The 18,060-nt window shown below is 40.3% G+C and overlaps 2 protein-coding genes across 2 annotated transcripts in view; both read right to left on the reverse strand.

Annotated features, from left to right (window-relative positions):
• Nucleotides 1–548: 548 nt before the first annotated feature.
• Nucleotides 549–9,196, reverse strand: LOC115374799 (protein-L-isoaspartate O-methyltransferase domain-containing protein 1-like). The gene is made up of 6 exons (XM_030073928.1): nt 8,911–9,196; nt 5,409–5,874; nt 5,097–5,199; nt 4,618–4,789; nt 3,898–4,021; nt 549–3,542 (listed from the first exon to the last, which is right to left on the reverse strand). The coding sequence occupies exons 2-6, from the start codon at nt 5,713–5,715 to the stop codon at nt 3,172–3,174; spliced, it is 1,077 nt and encodes a 358-aa protein (XP_029929788.1). The 5' UTR covers nt 5,716–5,874; nt 8,911–9,196; the 3' UTR covers nt 549–3,171.
• Nucleotides 9,197–11,922: 2,726 nt separating this feature from the next.
• The window catches only part of LOC115375649 (suppression of tumorigenicity 18 protein-like), a 42,878-nt gene continuing 36,740 nt past the window's right edge, over nt 11,923–18,060 (reverse strand). The window contains 9 exon segments of the mRNA XM_030075126.1: nt 11,923–13,740; nt 13,895–14,041; nt 14,144–14,247; nt 14,409–14,497; nt 14,651–14,872; nt 16,395–16,475; nt 17,013–17,075; nt 17,317–17,385; nt 17,719–17,781. Coding sequence (XP_029930986.1) covers nt 13,600–13,740; nt 13,895–14,041; nt 14,144–14,247; nt 14,409–14,497; nt 14,651–14,872; nt 16,395–16,475; nt 17,013–17,075; nt 17,317–17,385; nt 17,719–17,781 — 979 coding nt within the window. The 3' untranslated portion in view covers nt 11,923–13,599.

Here is an 18,060-nt window from a genome sequence, read left to right on the forward strand (position 1 = left end):
AATTGGATGTAGGAACCTCTGGGAACTAGATGAGACACAATTGTTATTTATTTGTTAATGCACACAGCCTGCCGCTAATTCTAGTAAATCTGCCTGTGGATCAAAACAGACCGCCGACTGCTGTCAGACAACAAATGCCATATGCAAAAAATTTGTTAGAATACCCCAAGATTATAATAAGAAATCCCTCCCAACTTCACCCTTCGTCCAGTCTTACAGCGGGTGTGTTTAAGTGTCCTGATGGTGCAGTGTGACCCCTTCATGTCCTGGATTTAAACACAACCTGTGACCTTTATCGCATGTCACCTCCCTAACTCTGCTGTGCACTAAAGCAGGTAAAAATCAGGAAAAAAAAAAACGCTTATAATCACAAGAATTTGTTTTCTTCTATAAGATGCCAGATTGGCACCGTTCCTACTCCACCTCTGCTTGCCAAGTGTGACTCATGTGACTCCTTGACCACGTTAAGACACACTCGGGCAAGAAAAGCCGTCCACTCGGTCAGATTTCCAAAAGCGGTTTAGTTACAATGATTAAAAGAGGCGTAATGTGATTGTGACCTTTATTTTTTTTTTGTTTTTTTATGCTAAACAGTTACGGAGGAACAACACATTTTCAAAATGAACTGCACACTCTATGAGAAATCAAAGTATAGGCCTGATAAACAGCAACAGAATAGTTTTGGCTCTCAACTCAACTGAATAGAAGACCAGAATTGATTATGAATTGGTCTTTACTGGGTGCCATTTTTTGTATTCAGTCCTATCCATGTTACTATAGTCGAAGCAGTTCCATTCACTTTGGTGCAAGGCATGACCTGAGTCTAGGTTTGTAGGTCCCCTGCTTTCAGTGACTAATGTCCTCTCTAATTGCCAATAATGTTTGAGGCAACGGTTTAAATTGAGTGCCTATCGTTGTCATTTGAATTTTTTTTTTTTTTTTTTTTTACGGACACTATCCAAATCAAATAGGACTAAGTTGTTACTGGTAATTACTGGCAGAGAAATTGCTCTGTTATTGCTTAATTGAAAAGCCTCCACTGAGTGTAAAATCCTTACATAAAATAAATGTTACCTCTTCACACACACAAAAACAACCAATAGAATAATCAGCCCCATGTTCAAACAAAATATTTTACACTACACCAGAACAAAATGAAGACCTAGAGCACTAATAATGTCTATCTACCTAACAGACAGCAGTGGAGATTTGACCTAAAGTTCCCAGTGTCAAGATACAGTACAGCAAGAGGGCGCTACAACAAACCAAATGCAAATCAAAGAATTTTTTTTTTTTTATGCATAACCATTTGATAACCATACATATATAATCACCTTTATATTGAATAGAATTAATAGCAACAACATTCAACTCAGCTTTTGGAATACTAAAAATGATGCATTCAAAGTAGGATGAAGAAAAATTCCAAGTCTGTGACAGATGTAAAGCATCAACAAAAAGGTGACATCTAGCAGTGGCGTGCTTTTCTTAAAACTGCGGAATGTACTTTAAAAACATACCATACCATACCATACCATCATTTTGGGCAAACTTTCACCGTGCCAGAAAAAAAAAAAAAAAAAAAAAAAAAAAGAGACTCGCAGAGATCCCAATGTGATGGAGGATGTTGGCACTTGAGAGCCATCACTTACCGAGGACGTTCTGTGAGCAAATTGTACTTTGATACACACGACTTCACATCATTATCGTTAACATATCCAGTCCACCATACAAAGTAAGCCAAAAAAAAAAGACGGTGCTCTTTTTTCAGCTGAGGACTGCACAATAAGGTGCTTCGATGGACACTTTTACAGTCCAGAGTACAAAAGGCTTCAAAATCCTCCATGATTTGTATATATATATATATATATATATATTTTAGTAATTTTGCATTGCTGCGAATAATAAAAAAAAGTATCTAATTTGAGCATCATTACCTCAAGGCCATCTAAATCATCTTTAATTAAAAACATTTATCCAAAATCGATAAGTACGCTTCAGCTCCTGATCACCCGGTACATCGCCCTCGGTGATTGATCGCCAACTGTGAACCATCCAAGTCAGCAACATCTAAGACATGCTTAATATTCATAAGTGCAGATTCATTACTGACTTGAAGTCCCACCTCGAAAAATCTCCCAGTTCCCTCTAAAAAAAAAAGAAAAAAAAAAAAAAAAAAAGCTGACAAAATGCGACTCCCCCGTAAAAAAAAACATCCTAATTCATCCACTTTATCACCTCTGATATGATTAGACCATCTTTTTCCCCAGCAAAGGAAAAGAAAGAAAATGGAGAGAAAGTAGGGATCTTTTTTTTTTTTTTAAGGATGTGCATTCAAGGGCTGCAAAATGACTAATCAAATTAAAACACCTTATCACATAAAGCCTAATGTCAGCTACTTAAGGAGCAAAGTGAGAGAAGTCAGGAGACTGTAAGCACCCTACAGAAATCCTGCAGTTACATTTAAAGAGGCCCTGCAGTAGAAGTTAGACGCAGATCCTGTCTCTCACTGATCTCTTGCAGTTGGGAAGTATAAAAAAATACCTTAATTAAAAACAGAACATCAAGAAGAAGAAGAAGGAGTAGAATGGCAAAAGTGCCCCATTCATGATTATGCAAGAATGTCTTTGTTTGACTCTTTAAACTCAGATGGGAGGACGAGGCTCCGTTCGCCTCTCAGTGCCTTTTGTTCCGTTCAGCATCCGCAAATCGCCAGATACAGATCATGTTAGATTAAAGCTTCTAGAAAAAGGTGCAGTAAAAGTCTTGATCTAAGTAGGATCATATTTTTCTTTTAACAAATATAGTAAGAATTTTTTTTTTTAATATATTTTACACAATTTTTTAGTCTGCAACACCTCTGCAGAGATACTGACATTGTCATAAAATCTGAAATCTCAAAATGGGTTTTCTGAAAGGATTTCCATTTAGTAGACTTTGTACATAGGTTTGATATACAAATCAAAAAAATAAATGTCAAAATAAACTAACAAAGCAACTTTATCATGACAATCATAACATTATTATCCAATATTATCTATGAAGTCCCTCTCCGTTACGGTTTTGCCATCAAGATTAAATGGAAATAATGCTACATTTGTACTGAAAAGGGTGAAGAAAAGCATTTCAGCAGGTACTGCACCCATTGAGAATGGATACCAAGTGAATCAGTCATTTCTCTCTGTAATACAGCAAGTACGCCTTAAGCGACTCGGGCAGAGGTAAAACCATTATTTGGTCTCTCAGCACGTTAACTTGCTTAAGGATTTCAATGTCGCCAATGTCTCTTTCCTCTTCCTCCTCCACCTCCTTGTGCTCCTCCTCGGTCTGCTCCTCCTCGCTCTCCACAGTTTGGGGAATCAGCTGGTTACCGACAAAAACGTACGTGTTGATACGTCGCCGTCGGCAGCGCCTGCGCTTGCGCTTCTGGGGGACTCTTTGCACCAGGCCCTTGTCCTGACTGTCCTCGTTGGCCAGGTTTCGGAGAGTGCGGCGGATGTAGATCCGAGACAGATCCTGAAGGCTCCTGACAGTCACAGGGGCTGAGGATGAACAAAGATGACATTAGTCCTTCGGGGCAACACATCAGAAAAAGAGATAAGAATAATCCAAATGACTTTATCAGTCCATCAAATGGGTCAGCATAAACAAGAGGGGTTGTAAAAGGGAAAATTGTATCTTACCATTTTCAAGGAAAGGATGTAATTGGAATTATGAAGCAGCTGCAGGGCAGGTTTCTTGCGTCAAAGCAAATGTCGCTTCACGAATGCTCTTATCACATCATTTCCTGTTTTGCATACTGATGTATTCCCTACTTTACACTTTAAGGATCCTGCATATTATGAAATAGGAGTGTCTGAGTTTTATTTTGCTGAGGAAAGAGGGTGGAGGACTCACGCAGCTGGACAGCATCATGCTTCTCTCCATCAGCTCTGCTCTGCTGGACCAAGGGGGCGAAGGACACAGCCAAGATGTTTTTACTCTCCCATGAGCACTGGCCGGTCCTGGTTATCTGGGTCAGCTGCACAGACAGACAAAGAGCTTCACATAAACCGAACGCAACACTGACTCATTATGAAGAATCAAATACCTCACAACAAGCCATCGGTTTGTTTCAGGTATGTGCCACTTGAGAGATTGTAATGAGACCGCGGCTAAACATCGGACAGATGCATGAAATGGGTCACACGTAGCCCAATTTTTGCTTCACTTCAATGCTTTTTTTTTTTTTTTTAAACTTTGGTTGCCTAAAACTGCCCAAAAGCCTTGACCCTGCATCTGTCAAAATCTTTACCCTCCTTTCAGGATACTGTTTGTGTTCTTGCCAAGCGTTTTCTCTGCTGCCTTACCCCCATGTTCTGCATGCCCTCTTACATGCCCCACAGTGTTTCCATATTCAAAACAAGGAACATTTTTGTTAAAATGTATTTTTATACAATTTCCTTAACAGGACTGCACCAATCCAGGGGCAGTCATGGCTCAATAATGCATGTGAATGTTGCATAACAAGTGTTACAGGTCAGAGCAACTTCACTGTGTTTTTCCTCATGGGGCCAACATTATGAATGTGTGTTGTGGTGTTTACTCTGTGGTATGCCAATACCTCACACTACTTACCTGATCCTCTATAGGCATCACTAGGATGCCGCCGATTTTGAGTAGTACTTTCATGTAATTTTCATGATCCTTCTGCACTCCCGCGCCACAATAAATGCGATCATACTGGTGACTGTCTGTTGAGATTTCAAGGCAATTCCCCACCACAAAGACAGGTTCACAGAACTCAAACCTGTTGTGGGAAAAAAAACACACCAATGAAGTGGAATAAAACGCATCAGACAGCCATGAAAAATATTTCCCCCCTCTCAGGCTCATCATCACATTTGTGAAGTGTGAGAGAATTATGCAAAACAAATTAACAGAATTAAACGCATTCAGATGTATTTAATTTGCAAGACAAAGTCTCAAGGCAAACAGGAGTTAAATGTTTAAAAATTGGCAGGCAAATTTGTTACTAGCACTTGCAGTTTGACTGCATGCACTCGTACATCCTCTGCAAAGCATAATATTTGAAGCATCTCATGAAGCATACTCACTTATCAAAGCTGTCACTATTCTTTATGAAATCATCCAGTTTCTCTCGTGCATACTCGACCACATCCTTATGGAGCTCAACTCCGTGGTTCACACCGAAGGGCCCTTGAAAAACGACAATATTTGGTTTAAAAATTGATCATAACAGCATTACGTGGCCCAACACCGCCTATTGTGGCATCGTCGCTGCTCATTCCTAGGCTTATACTTTCACAGTAAATTTGTTTACCTCGATTTCACAGAATATCTGGACACTTCCCACACATGAAAAAAAAAAAAAAAAACAGCAGTGACAAAAGAGACATTGTGCATACCTATGATCAGGCCGACCATTGTGCTCAGATAGCCGGTGCCGCTGCCCAGATTGAGGAAAGACAGTCCCGGCTGCAGTTTGAGAGCCTCCATCACCTCGGAGTATATGCACGGGGCAGACAGGTGGATGTTGCCGTGCTTCCACGCCAAGTCTTTGTAGGCATTGTCCCGGTAGTCGTCCAGGTAGTAGTCGCCGCGGTCAATGGCCCGGAAGGCCTGCTCAACTTTGTCCGTGCGGATGTACTGAGCCTCCTTCAGATTGTCGATCAGGTCGTCGTTGTCCTCTCCTGCGCTCACGGCTCCCCCCATGGCGAAAAGAAAAGGGAAACACAAGTGCAGAACTCTTACTCAGGACGAGCGGGATCCTCCTCAGAGTGGCATGGAGATGAGGGGCGGGCTGAAGGGTCCTGCTGCTAAGGATGCTGGGAAGTCGCTTCACACCATGGCCAGGCCCGGGCACCGAGGGAGCTGAGGAAGACAATACAAACACGTTATGGCAGTAAGCCTGGCGCCTGATGCAGTGTCTGGTCAGATCTACAAGGACAGGGCTGACATGTCCTTCTTTATCTAATTTTAATAAGATTTCGATTAGACATTCACTGGTGTAATCAATCATTAGCAGTGTTTTTGTCATATTTTTTTCCCTCTGGGTCCAAATTCCAGCAATGACAATACATTTTGCAGCATTCTTGCATTTTTCTAAATGACATACTTAGCAACAAATGAAATAATTTGATGAAATATATGTGTGCTTTGATTACACGCCCACCCTCACAAACACACACTTCCTTTGATTACTTTTTATTCAATGCATAGCCTATATTAGCACTGGGCAATATATATGTTTACTATATTCATAATGTGACATGAGACTTGATATTGTTTGGGATTCTGGAGGTTATAATATCATGATAAGGTGTAACTGTTGTCTTTTCTTGGTTTTAAAGGCTGTGTTACAATAAAGGGATGCAATTTGCTGAACTTGTTAGGCTGCTCTATTATTTGCCTCTACCCTCTTAGTCGTCACGTCCACATTAGTAATGATTACTTAGCAAAATAATGTGTGTACATATCTTCTGAACACACCGATAGTCATCCATCAGCACAATATCGAATTGTCATATTTGAATTTATCCAAATAATTTCAAGGCTGCTCATGTGATTTGCAGCTTGATCACACACCCGCCACCACAAACACACGCTTCCCTTTTATTCTGTATTCAATGTGCAGCCTTTACTCTGTGTTTTAAATGAAGATAGAGTGGAGTACACAGGTACAGGCATATCACTATGACCCTCTCTGACAGAGATGCAACTCCCCTGTGAGTAATAAGCTACAGGCTGTGAAATACTCAGCAATAAAATCCCGTCATAGTAAAAAAGAAGTGAGTGAATTCCAAGAGCATGCTGCTATGTAAATTTTTTTTTATGGATGATATGATTAAAAAAAAATATATCCAACAGCGGCACAGAGTTAGATAAATGTGGACGGCTGGGGATGCAGCAGAGGAAGACGACGAGTCTTGAATTCCCTCTCTGCCTTCTCAGCATCTCCACATCTGACTCAGCTAATAAAGATTAAATTCAGAGGTGACTTTGTAGTGGTGGGCCCGGTGAGGTAATTTTCCATTGGCTCTTTCTCGCAGGCAAAAGAATCATTGATTCGCTCACCATCAGTGATAGTACAGCAGTGTTTTTTTGTCCTACTTTTTTTCCCCCCTTCTTTCTTTTTCTTTTTTTCTCTGACCTCCCTGTAATGCATAGTCCTTTGAGTTTCCTGCAGCAGAAATAAAGGCCTGCAAAATGGGTCAGGCAAGGTATTTTACAAGCAAATTGCTTTTGGGCATTGCAGTACAGTCTTACCAATGATAATCCACAGTCTTAAAATAGGGTCATTATTCACTCACTGCTCTAAGTCAAGTCAAAAACAAAAAAGCAAGGTAAAGCATTTGTAGGTATAGCCAGGCCGGAGTTATATATACACAACAACAACAACAACAACAACAACAACAACAACAACACTGCTTTCTAAACATGACTCCACTGACTGGGCTATTTACAATGCAGGGGGGGGTGGCCTGGCTTGACCCCCCCTATGTGGAATGAGCATCCATGTCATCTCAGGACATGACTGGCTGCCATCAACCAATAAGGCCGGCCGACTGAGACGTGCTGGATGACAAAACGCGTAACAGATCCTTGGGCAACACAAGTCCACTGGTGAAACTCAATAACAAGAGTCTGATCTCCAGGCAGCACTCCAAGATGTGCACGGCTCTGCATCTATGGAGTCTGGGGTAAACTGATAATCGTGCAGGTTGGGATGATTTGCATGAACACGGTGCAAGTTTGGGAGCACATTCATGCATTTTTTGTGGTGATTAATATTCTTTTAGAGTCCTCCAGATCACAGAATCCATGCATTTTGCGTCGAGCGGTGACAAACACCCCTGCATTGTCTGCTTTCCTTCACTACATGCACTGGCTTTCACAGATGTTTCTTCATCCACCGCGACGCGACTGACATCTCATGAAGCCAATGAGCTTATCGGCTGATCATGTGCTGCAGTTGCCACACAGACAAGCGCCTCTCAGCCAATCGCTGCGCCCAAACACTTTCTTCGCACTGCGTGTGACGGCAGAAACAAAACAAAAACAGGATTTTGTTCTAGAAATGTTGTCAAGCCACATCCATCACCTGTATCACAAGCACCGTGGCTCATGATTGATCGAGCGGCGTGGCGAATTAAAGCTTGGTTTGAGAAAGTGACAAAACACACATGCATAGAGAGAGAGAGAGAGAGAGAGAGAGATGAGTGCGCCGTCCGCCAGCTTTTGTTCTCACTAGTCCACCAAAACAGTTTGCTGGCCAGCTCGCTGCACTGCGATTAACCTCAATCTTTCAGCAGCGGCTCTCTAAACCTGTTTGTTAGCGGAATCGAGGTTGAAATATGAGCAGAGGCTTGCTTGTTTTGTTTTTTTTTTCTCCCCTCACGGAAATTCACCCAGCCGGGGCTCCCCGCCACACAGCGATGAATGCAGGGAGCCCAGTTCCGCCTGCTGTGGTGTCAAACCCCCCCCTCAAGCTCGCTGTGGCCAAACATGCATTTAAAATAAAATAAACACGGGGATTTGTGCAAACGTGTGTCAAAGCGGCAGCAGGACCTAATGGATGCATCCCTCCCCGGGCTAAACGCAGACAAGTTAGCCGGTGTTGGGTGCACATCGCCGTCCCAAGTTGCCTGTGAAGCTGGCTAAGCGCTAGCTGCTGCGGGCCTGAGTGCGCCATCATCAAAACAGACAAAGCAGGTTAGGTAAGCTCGCCTGTGCAACACTGCTGCTCCACGGCCACTTGCTAAACCAAGCTAATCTGATCTGCCACGCTAACATTAGCCATCAAACCAAACTGGTGAGCCGCTGCGGAAAATAACCCAGCTAAGGCCATTGTTAACCCTGCAGAAAAAAGACGGTACGTGTTGAACTAACAGCGGGGGAAATACTCACAACGCCGTGTCGCATCAACTCACTCCTGGTAACTGGTTGCACTCGGATTGCAATGCGGTGCTCGGTCGGTGACAGCGGAGCTCAAATGTCCAAACAGCCCAGCTCGGTGCAAAGTGCTGGTTAGAGAGCTAGTTAGTTGGGCTGAACGGGCAAACTAATGACCAGCCGTGTTTCTTGACGCCGAAGTGGAGGAAGAAAGAACAGCTGAGAGAGGATGTAAACACAGGTCACGTGGTTACGAAATGTTGTTGATACAAGGAAGCGCTGTTGCCCATACTGCAAGCACAGGACCTGTCTGTCTGTGTGTCTGTCTGTCTGTCTGTCTAATGACCAAGAGCAGTGTGCAGAGGTAGTAATCTCCATCCTCTCCCAGTTTAGGAATGATATGCTGCAAAACATGTCCATTATCAGAGCATGCTTTGCACCAATAGCACTGGAAAGCTGCAAAACTTATCTCCTCTTACAAGTGCATATGCTCTTCCCTATAGGCACATCCTAAATTTAGCCCCCAGCTGGTTCCCTACAGAAAGTGTGGGATCCCAGGAAAGGATCCCATGCAGTGTCAGGCAGCAGATGTAAACAGGTATAGGATGTTTTCCAGTAACTAGGCGATGTGTTTTTGTTGTGCAGTTTAAGGGAACATCATTTGACAAGGAGGGGTCTTGCCCCATCTAATCTGTCTACACCACTAAGACGAGTGAACATGTTTTGTATGCAAAATGTGCTGTCAGTTCAAGAAACCGATGCGCTTTCAAAGCAGCCAGCGTTTATCCCGGAGTCAGTCTGAGTGAGAGGAGAATTAACCCGAGAGGAGGTACAATTTAGCAACCAATCCCTTAATGAAGGTGCATTAGAAAAGCAATCATAGGCCAAATTGGACATGTGCTCCTTGCATACTCATAGCAGGAGCAGTAAACTAACATTTTCATCCGCAGGACCTTTACGCATGATGGAGTCCAGAATGAAAGAGTCACTTCTCAGCAGACAAATTGCTTGTTAGATCAGAAGGGGGGCTTGACAAGGAGGCAAGATTACAAGCGGCAACCCAAAGTGGCAAGCAGCAGCCCAAAGCTTTGATGCTGTGGCATGTGATGATTTAACACACACTTGTTATACTCTATATGTTCCCTTTCAGTGAAATCTACTATTCTCCTGGGTTTTGTCTTTTTCTTGGAAAAATCATTTGTTTACTTTGTTCCTTCTTGATAGGCAGCTTAATAATATAACAATGAGGTGTTGAGCCCCCAAAGGACATTTGGCCTGATGTTCTTTAAGAGATTTTTCATCAAACAGCCATGATCACAGACTTTTTTTTTTTTTTAATATGTACAGAATAAACAAGAACACACACTGTTTGATTTGGGATCATGCAAGTTTCTGCGAATAGGCGTAGCAACAGTACTCACTGATCAGTGACTGCTCCTCACACTGCTCCTCACTGTGTTAGGTTTAATATAAATCAAGGAGATGAGCATTTCTACTCCAAGTATAGCATGAAATACATGAGGACTGTTCAACTTGCACATTCACACAAAAGCAGGATCCTCGATCTGGCCTCTGTTGACCCTGATACTACACAAACCACTGGCATGCTGTTTTACTAGCTGCAGGGAGAGAACGCTGGGTTAGCTGAGGTTAAGTCCCAAGCAACTTTATATATCTGAGCCCCCCACCCCCTTCACCACACACACACCACAAGTTTAATGTAGATCGGGCTCTGTGTGACGTGACAGCAAATACCAAGAGCTAGATTGAGTGTCAGCCAACAGTTTTGCATTTTGACAGAGTGAAATCAAGAGATTTGAATGCCGTGTCCTTATTCCCCCACAAATTGGACTTTGGTTTGCTACACAAAAAAAAAAAAAAAAAAAAAAAAAAATTAAATTCACCCACACGTTATATACATGTACAGAAACACTGTACTGCCTTCACATAACACTGTCATCTTTGAACCATGTAGCGTCACACTCGACTGCAAACCCACCTAGATTGTGTTTTCTGTCCCTGTATGTTGACATCAATCTTAATGACACACATTTACATGCATCATCGCAAATACTTCCACAGTGATGATTAACGTTAGCATAAGGTTATATGAAGATAAAACAAGTCTTTTAAGGGGGAAAATCCATGAAAATACAGTTGACCTTTCTTTATATGAGCAGTTGTTTGCCTGTTGATGGACTAGAGATCACAGTTTACCACCTTTTTTATTTACTTCTGTGTCATTAGTGTAACATTAATTAATATAAATGTCTACAGAGCTTATAATATATAATAGAATATATAATTTGAATTTTGACTCCACTTACCAAACAGCTCTTGAGCTCGCCCTGGTGTCCTAGGCGCAATTCCCGCATCCACCATTAGATGGTGCTAATGCCAAAGGAAAGCTGACGCCTGTAGCTTCCGTGTTGCTATAATGAGGTTGGGTGGCTTTATATGGCAAGTCACCTTTACACTGAGGCTTGAGGAACCACACGACCATTTGAAAAGTTTATTTCTACCATACACAAACTGTACAACACAGCGCATATCTGCTTATTATGAAATAGTAAAAGTAATAGGAAGTTTCAATTTACAAACTACTCGAACTGAAAAAGCATTACATTTTAATGTAAAAGAAAAGAAAAAATACAATACAATTTCATATCATACTAATATCGTTCCACAAAAAAAACCATTTCACATTACAAAACATCAAATACTAACAGGGAAAAAATAAATATTATTCACAAAACTTCCTGAGCAAACAATGTGTGGTATAGGAATTAAATATAAGAAATTATAAATAAAGGATTATTAGGTTTAAAGAATGTTTGATTCAATTTTAAAAGATTAAAAGTCTTTAAATCATATTGAGTATTTGGATAAAATACAGGGTCTTACATTTTCTGTAATTTGGCTCTTTTGCTGTTACATTTTTTTCCCCTCTAAATGTAAGGTAGGCTACATGTCTTTGATTTCCTTTGCAGAAATGAGAAATATATTGCTCGAATGAATTACTGTATCTTTTTTTTTCCTCTTGGAGTTTACCTCGTGAAATTGAGACATGTAAAGTACAGTGATATGACTACAATGTCCCATTTCCTTCTCTTTTTTTGTTGAAGTCAAGGGCAATATGGTGAACTAAAATACAAAATAATTGTAATACAAAAGTGCAATTGATGCAAACAAACAACTGATCAGCCAACAAATATCACTTGTCTATGTTTTTTTCTTTTCTTCTTTTTTTAAATTTTTTTTTCCTTGCATTAAATGATTGTTACTGATTTCCAAGTTGTAGTGGTAATCAGCTCGGTTTTGAAATAGCTACTGTTCAAATCTACCCCAAGAATTACTAGGATGTTCAGAGTGTAAGACTTGCTGAAATGTAAAGGCTTGTAAGCAGTTAACAGGAGTAAAACATCAGTGATGAAAGATATATGAATCGATGTTTGTAAGGTGGCGTTACTTTTCTTGAAATTCACTCCTTGCTTGTTTTTTTATTATTATTATTTTTTTTCTCCATGCTAACAAAAGTCAAAATAAACACCAGACTTTTCGGTCTCAATTGTGGCATTTCAAAACCTGACTTTTAGATTACAGCTACTGAGACAATGGAATTTAAACAGTCATCAGGAACGTTTCCTCCTATGAAAATAATTGTACTGTATAATAAATTAGACACCATCCACATAATACTGTCCTACCACAAAACATAGTACTCGTATATTTTTATGGATTCATATACATTTAGGCACATACTATATGCACACTCTCAGGTGTGTGCACAGAAGGCAGTTTAATATCTATATATTTCAAGAAAAAGAAAGACATCTTGACAAAGTGGATTTTAATTTTCTTAGTGTGGTCAGTTGCACTTTTATAGTGACACGTTATGCAAAGCAGGATCTGACATTCAGGTCATTGAAAGAAAGGATCAATGACTGGTGTTGCAGGTTGCTCAGTGACTCTGCCGCCACTTCCTGGTTGCATTCAGCCTTTAACAGAATTGGTTAAGAAAAAAAAATGTACAGTACAGGTGCATTGCATTTTTTTTTGTTTTGTTTTGTTTTTTTTTTTTTTTTTTGGATCTCAATGTTCACTTTGTCTTTACCATACATTCAGTTTCCAATAAAGAATAGAAAGCGAAAGCAATGCTTAAAAAATATCGATACTCGGTAGTTTTGGTAGCTTTTCACTTTGAAAGGGAGATCCTACTCGGTGGTCTGATATAAATTTTTCAACACTAGATGGCGGAAGTATGCCATGAAATTGGAATGTGCTTCTATGTAATTTACAATGTGCAGAAAGTCAACAGATTCATCAATAGTACGCATTTACAATCAGAGAAATAAATAAAAATCGAGGAAATAAATACACTGATGAACAAATATAATAAATAGCGAATAATATAAGAATGACATGAACACATACAGATTCAAATCAAGCAAACCATACAAAATAATTAAGTGCAAGGGGGGTAAAAATCTCACCAGGATAAACATATCAAGTGAATGCAGAAACGGTAAAAGCATTACAAATCCGGCTGGTAATTTTCTCAGTGCAGTGTATTTACGGGGAAATGATGAACACATTTCCAAAAGCCTTGTCTTATACACGCAGCCAAGCCAGCACTCTTCAGTAAAATAGAGCTATCTAGTGCCATTATCCCAAGTCAAAGAAACCTCTTGGTAGCTCTACAGCTTAAACATGGATGCCCTTAATAGCCTGTTTGATATTATCCAAGAGGGCCTTGCACTCTGGAGAGTATTCATGCTCCGAGTTGTTGTACATATCAGTTAATGTGTTCACATAGGCCTCGAAATTATGCTCACTGATGGGTCCCTGCAACAAAAACATGTTTGACTATTAGTAAACAAGCACAGGCAAAAAATGACAGTTTATAGAAAATTAGATTTCTTTCAAGAAAGGTTAGATATAATGCAAAGGTTAGAGATAATGAGTTGAAGTGGGGGACCATGGTCGAGGCTTACTGTACCATTTGAGGCAGCTGAATGTCTGTTAGACTGTTAATGAGAGCTTGGCTGAGGCGCGCCAGCTCCTTCAGAAGGCTGTCATTGTGCTGTTCAATCATCTTGTTTTCCTCTTCAATTGTCTTCAGGTTACATTCCATAGACGAAATCTGCTTTCGGGGTAGGAAAGGGAACTCGTCAAATTGAGTGGCTCCCCAAATCTGAAAACCGCTGTGTTTTTCAAAAAAAAGCAACTTCTCAGCATTGATACTTACCTGTGTTTGGAGTTGCATCATGTCCGCCTCAATTTTCAGGTTGGATTCGTTCAGTTCCTTTATTTCGTGATCCAAATGTTGAACGTCCTCTTTGTTTTCGACACCTGAGTTGGAAAGACGGACTCAAACTAAACATCTTGCCTCTAAGAATCAACAGCTGAAATCCATTTTTTATGCCAAGATAGACGTATTAGTGAAATGAACTGCCATATACTATAGAACACTTTCATACTTTAATACCACACAGCTTTTCAAAATAGCTTACCACTGCTGGCTTTCAATTTGATAGTCATCATCTCCTCTCCTGAGTGCTTTTTCTTTATACTCTGTGCGTTCAGTGGGCAACCAGACAAGCTAGTTGAAAAGGCAATAAATGGAGAATGTGACAAACTGACAAACTTGAGGATCGCTAGAGGTAGCGAACGGGAATTAAGGTGCTATTGAGAGAATGCAACATGTCGACCGGCAGTATTGTTTAGAGATAAAATGGAGGACAAGCAGCCTCACCTTCTGTGAGTGACAAACACATTATTGGCATGTCCGAGGCCATTGCAGCCAGGCAAGGGACAGTGGGGCAGCTCCTGTTTATTGGCCTTCCAGGCAAAGGGCAGCCCATTGACGGACGACTCCTTCTGTCTCTTGGCAGCAAGTGGGCAACTGCCTGCGCTGCGGTGGGATGTGTATTTTCCCGATATATGGCCCTGTCCGTCACATCCAATAACTGGACACCTACCAGAGTGACAAACAAAGAGTCCTGTTTCGTACATTTTGTTGTGCACTTGCATAATTACACAGGGTAAGTGTGGTTAGGCTGCTTCACACTAGATGATGTGAAGTGACTTGACACTTGATTCATAGAGGGAAAATCTTCTTGTCACTAACTTGCATATCAAAGCAACCTGCATTTAAATAACGCTGAAAAAAATGCACCTTTTCAATGCTGAGCAGACCAAGCAAAAGAAATTTAGCAGCACATAAAATGATGATTATTTAAGACTTAAAACCTCAAAGAATATTTATAAAAAAAAAATGCTGGAGCCAAATCATTTTCTGAGATCATAAAAAAAAAAAAAAAATCACTCAATAACTAGACCGGAAGATTTGTTTAACCATTACGCTGATTAATCCTGACAAATGCTGATTAAAATGAAGTCACCAAAACTAGAAATGGACTCAAATAATCGTATTAGTTACAAGTTTATTAATCCACTAAAACTTTTCGATAGAACAAATGGTCCGCTGAGTGCATACATTTCGAGGTTACCGATGTTTGTGCTTGAAAACAGAAGCGCAACTCTTGTTGAATATCATTAAGAGTTTGTCAGTTGCATTTCCAGATCTGTTTTCTGCGGGTCAGTAATGGAGTGACATGAATTACAGATAATTGTCATGTTTCCCGTCGTGTGGAAGAATGTAATTTGGAGGTTGCAAACCCTTTCCCTTATTGATAAAGGTGAAAGGTCACATGAGATGATACAAATGGTGCCCATACTGTAGAGTGCTGCTGCAAAAAGCCTGTTTCAGCATTTTGTTACTCGACAGAGCAGCAGCACTTAGAGGACAAAACAACACCAGTCCCATTACTTACATCTACCACAGGTAGGTAGCTTGATGCAAGGCACCAGGACAATGGAGGCATGCCATATGGCCCACTATTTACAATAATCTAGGGACATTTGCTACCCTCCCCCTTTCTCTCCCTTTCTCTCTTAATGTGTATGAGATCTATTCCAGTCTAATTCCTAAGCTCATGCCCTTGCATTAGTAATTAAAAAGAAAAAATCAGTGTCCAGATGTATAAGTAAACAAAGGCTCATATATCTGACTTTGGATTTAAGCAGCAAATCAATCACATTATTATTTTTTTTTTTTCCAATAACACTTTTAGACACAACTGTGTCTGTGGTGATTAAGCTTCAACTGAGCGCAACGGAACAGCAGCAATTCAGCATTTTCTTAATATAGTATAATTATGAAGAAAGCACTCAGTGAAGAGTGATAAGCCAGATATTCCATTCAAACAATAGGAAAAAATACCAAAGCCTGAAACATCCCCCACAAACATGTTGCTAATCCTTACAAAATAATTCACTAATGTTATGACAAGAGAAATATTATTTTCTTTGGTTAACTTAATGGCTTCCAGGTATAATGCCCTCTACATCAACACCATGACATAGTTTCATGATATTTTCTGCTTTGTTTTTGAATCAACAAAACATGACAGCATGCAACGAGAGGAACATCTTACTTCATTTCTTGCTCGTCTTTTTCGTCCTTGTTTGGCGTAAGCTTCAAACCTCCTTTTCTGGCACGTGGACATCCTGACAAACTAAAAATGAAGGCAGACAATATGGATTAACGTTTATAAATACCACTTAGTTCAAAATACACCTCACAGTCAGGTATGGAGTTTTTATGCCACATTTTATGCAAATCTAAAAAACTCCTTAATGCTCTGTGACTGCTGACGACAGCGTTAATCATCACAGAATTTATTCTTATCATTTATCTTCCCCCCCATTACTGCTGCAACCTGTCCTTTCTGTTGTGAAATTGTACTAAAAAGACTTACTGATGGGTAAAAATAATACAACAAACACACTGGACTGTTTCTCATGGCTGAAAAGTGAATATACGTTAGAATGAAAGACAGTAAGTACATAGATAGAAAGATAGATAGACAGATAGATAATCATTATCAAGAAATCTACAGGGCAGCATGGTTGCAGTGTGCAGTGGGCCTTGTACCATGGCTGCATCTGTTTGCATCGCTTAATGTAACAAAATATCTATCGGTTTCCTGACAAATGTAAATCATGACTCAGTTCTGATGCTTTTTCTCTGCGTCTCTGGTCAGACAGGCTACCTTCTGTGTGAAGCGTAGTTCCCAGTCACATGTCCAGATCCATCACAACCAGGTGTTGGGCACCTGCATGTTGAGAGACACAGAGACCAGGTGCTTTTTACAGCAAAAGACTGGGGCATCGGCTCCATGCTAATATGGAGAAAAGCAATACAAATAGCTAACAAGTTCAGCAGAGGGAGATCATGCATAATGTCTGCTGCTGCGCAAAGGACAGCGTCGACTTAAGATGAAACACAAACAAGCCGCCTACTTTAATGTGAACAATCCCTTAACAATCACAGGAGTTTAATGCAAAAACACATACTTTAGTTCCTGAGAGTTGGCTGCCATCAGTGATTTGAGTGTCTTGTCAGCTAGGGGACATCCAGACACACTGGAGAGGATAAAGAGCTAACAGTCATTTCAATGCACTCTTTGATCACAGCTGAATTCAAAAGTGGGGGTGATCCTAATACAATGCAACAATGTCTCAAAATATATTTAAACAGATTATTTTGAAACATGATTCCCCTTAGTTTTCATTTAAAAAAAACAACTCCATGTCAACAAATACAAACAAAATAACAGAGGATATAATATATCATATAACAAACCATATCGTACATTTTTAAACTGTAATAATTGTTAGAAATGAACAATCAACACCATTTCCCCCGTTCATATATCTGCTAGCTGGTGCTAATGAGAATGTAATTAATTACAGTACCTTCGATGTGATGCATAATTTCCCGTCACATGGCCACTGCCATCACAGCCCGGGGTTGGACAGCTGCGGAGAACACAAGCATTTAATACACAGATTACCCCTCACACACTCGCCAAGCTTGCACTGAATCTTTTTTTTTTTTTTTTTTTTTTTTGTTACACTCAAACCTTTACATGGACATTGAAGTAAAGAGTTAGTACGGCGGGAAATTTTAGTAGAAAATGACTATAATGCACAACATTCAGTCGGGTAATGTCTCTGAATCTGAGGTATGCTGTGCTGTGGAAACTAAAGGATACCCAGCAGAGCATGCACTCTAAACTACAAGAGTGAAGAAATTTA

The sequence above is a fragment of the Myripristis murdjan genome, chromosome 17 (genome assembly GCF_902150065.1).
Source record: "Myripristis murdjan chromosome 17, fMyrMur1.1, whole genome shotgun sequence".
NCBI lineage: Eukaryota > Metazoa > Chordata > Actinopteri > Holocentriformes > Holocentridae > Myripristis > Myripristis murdjan.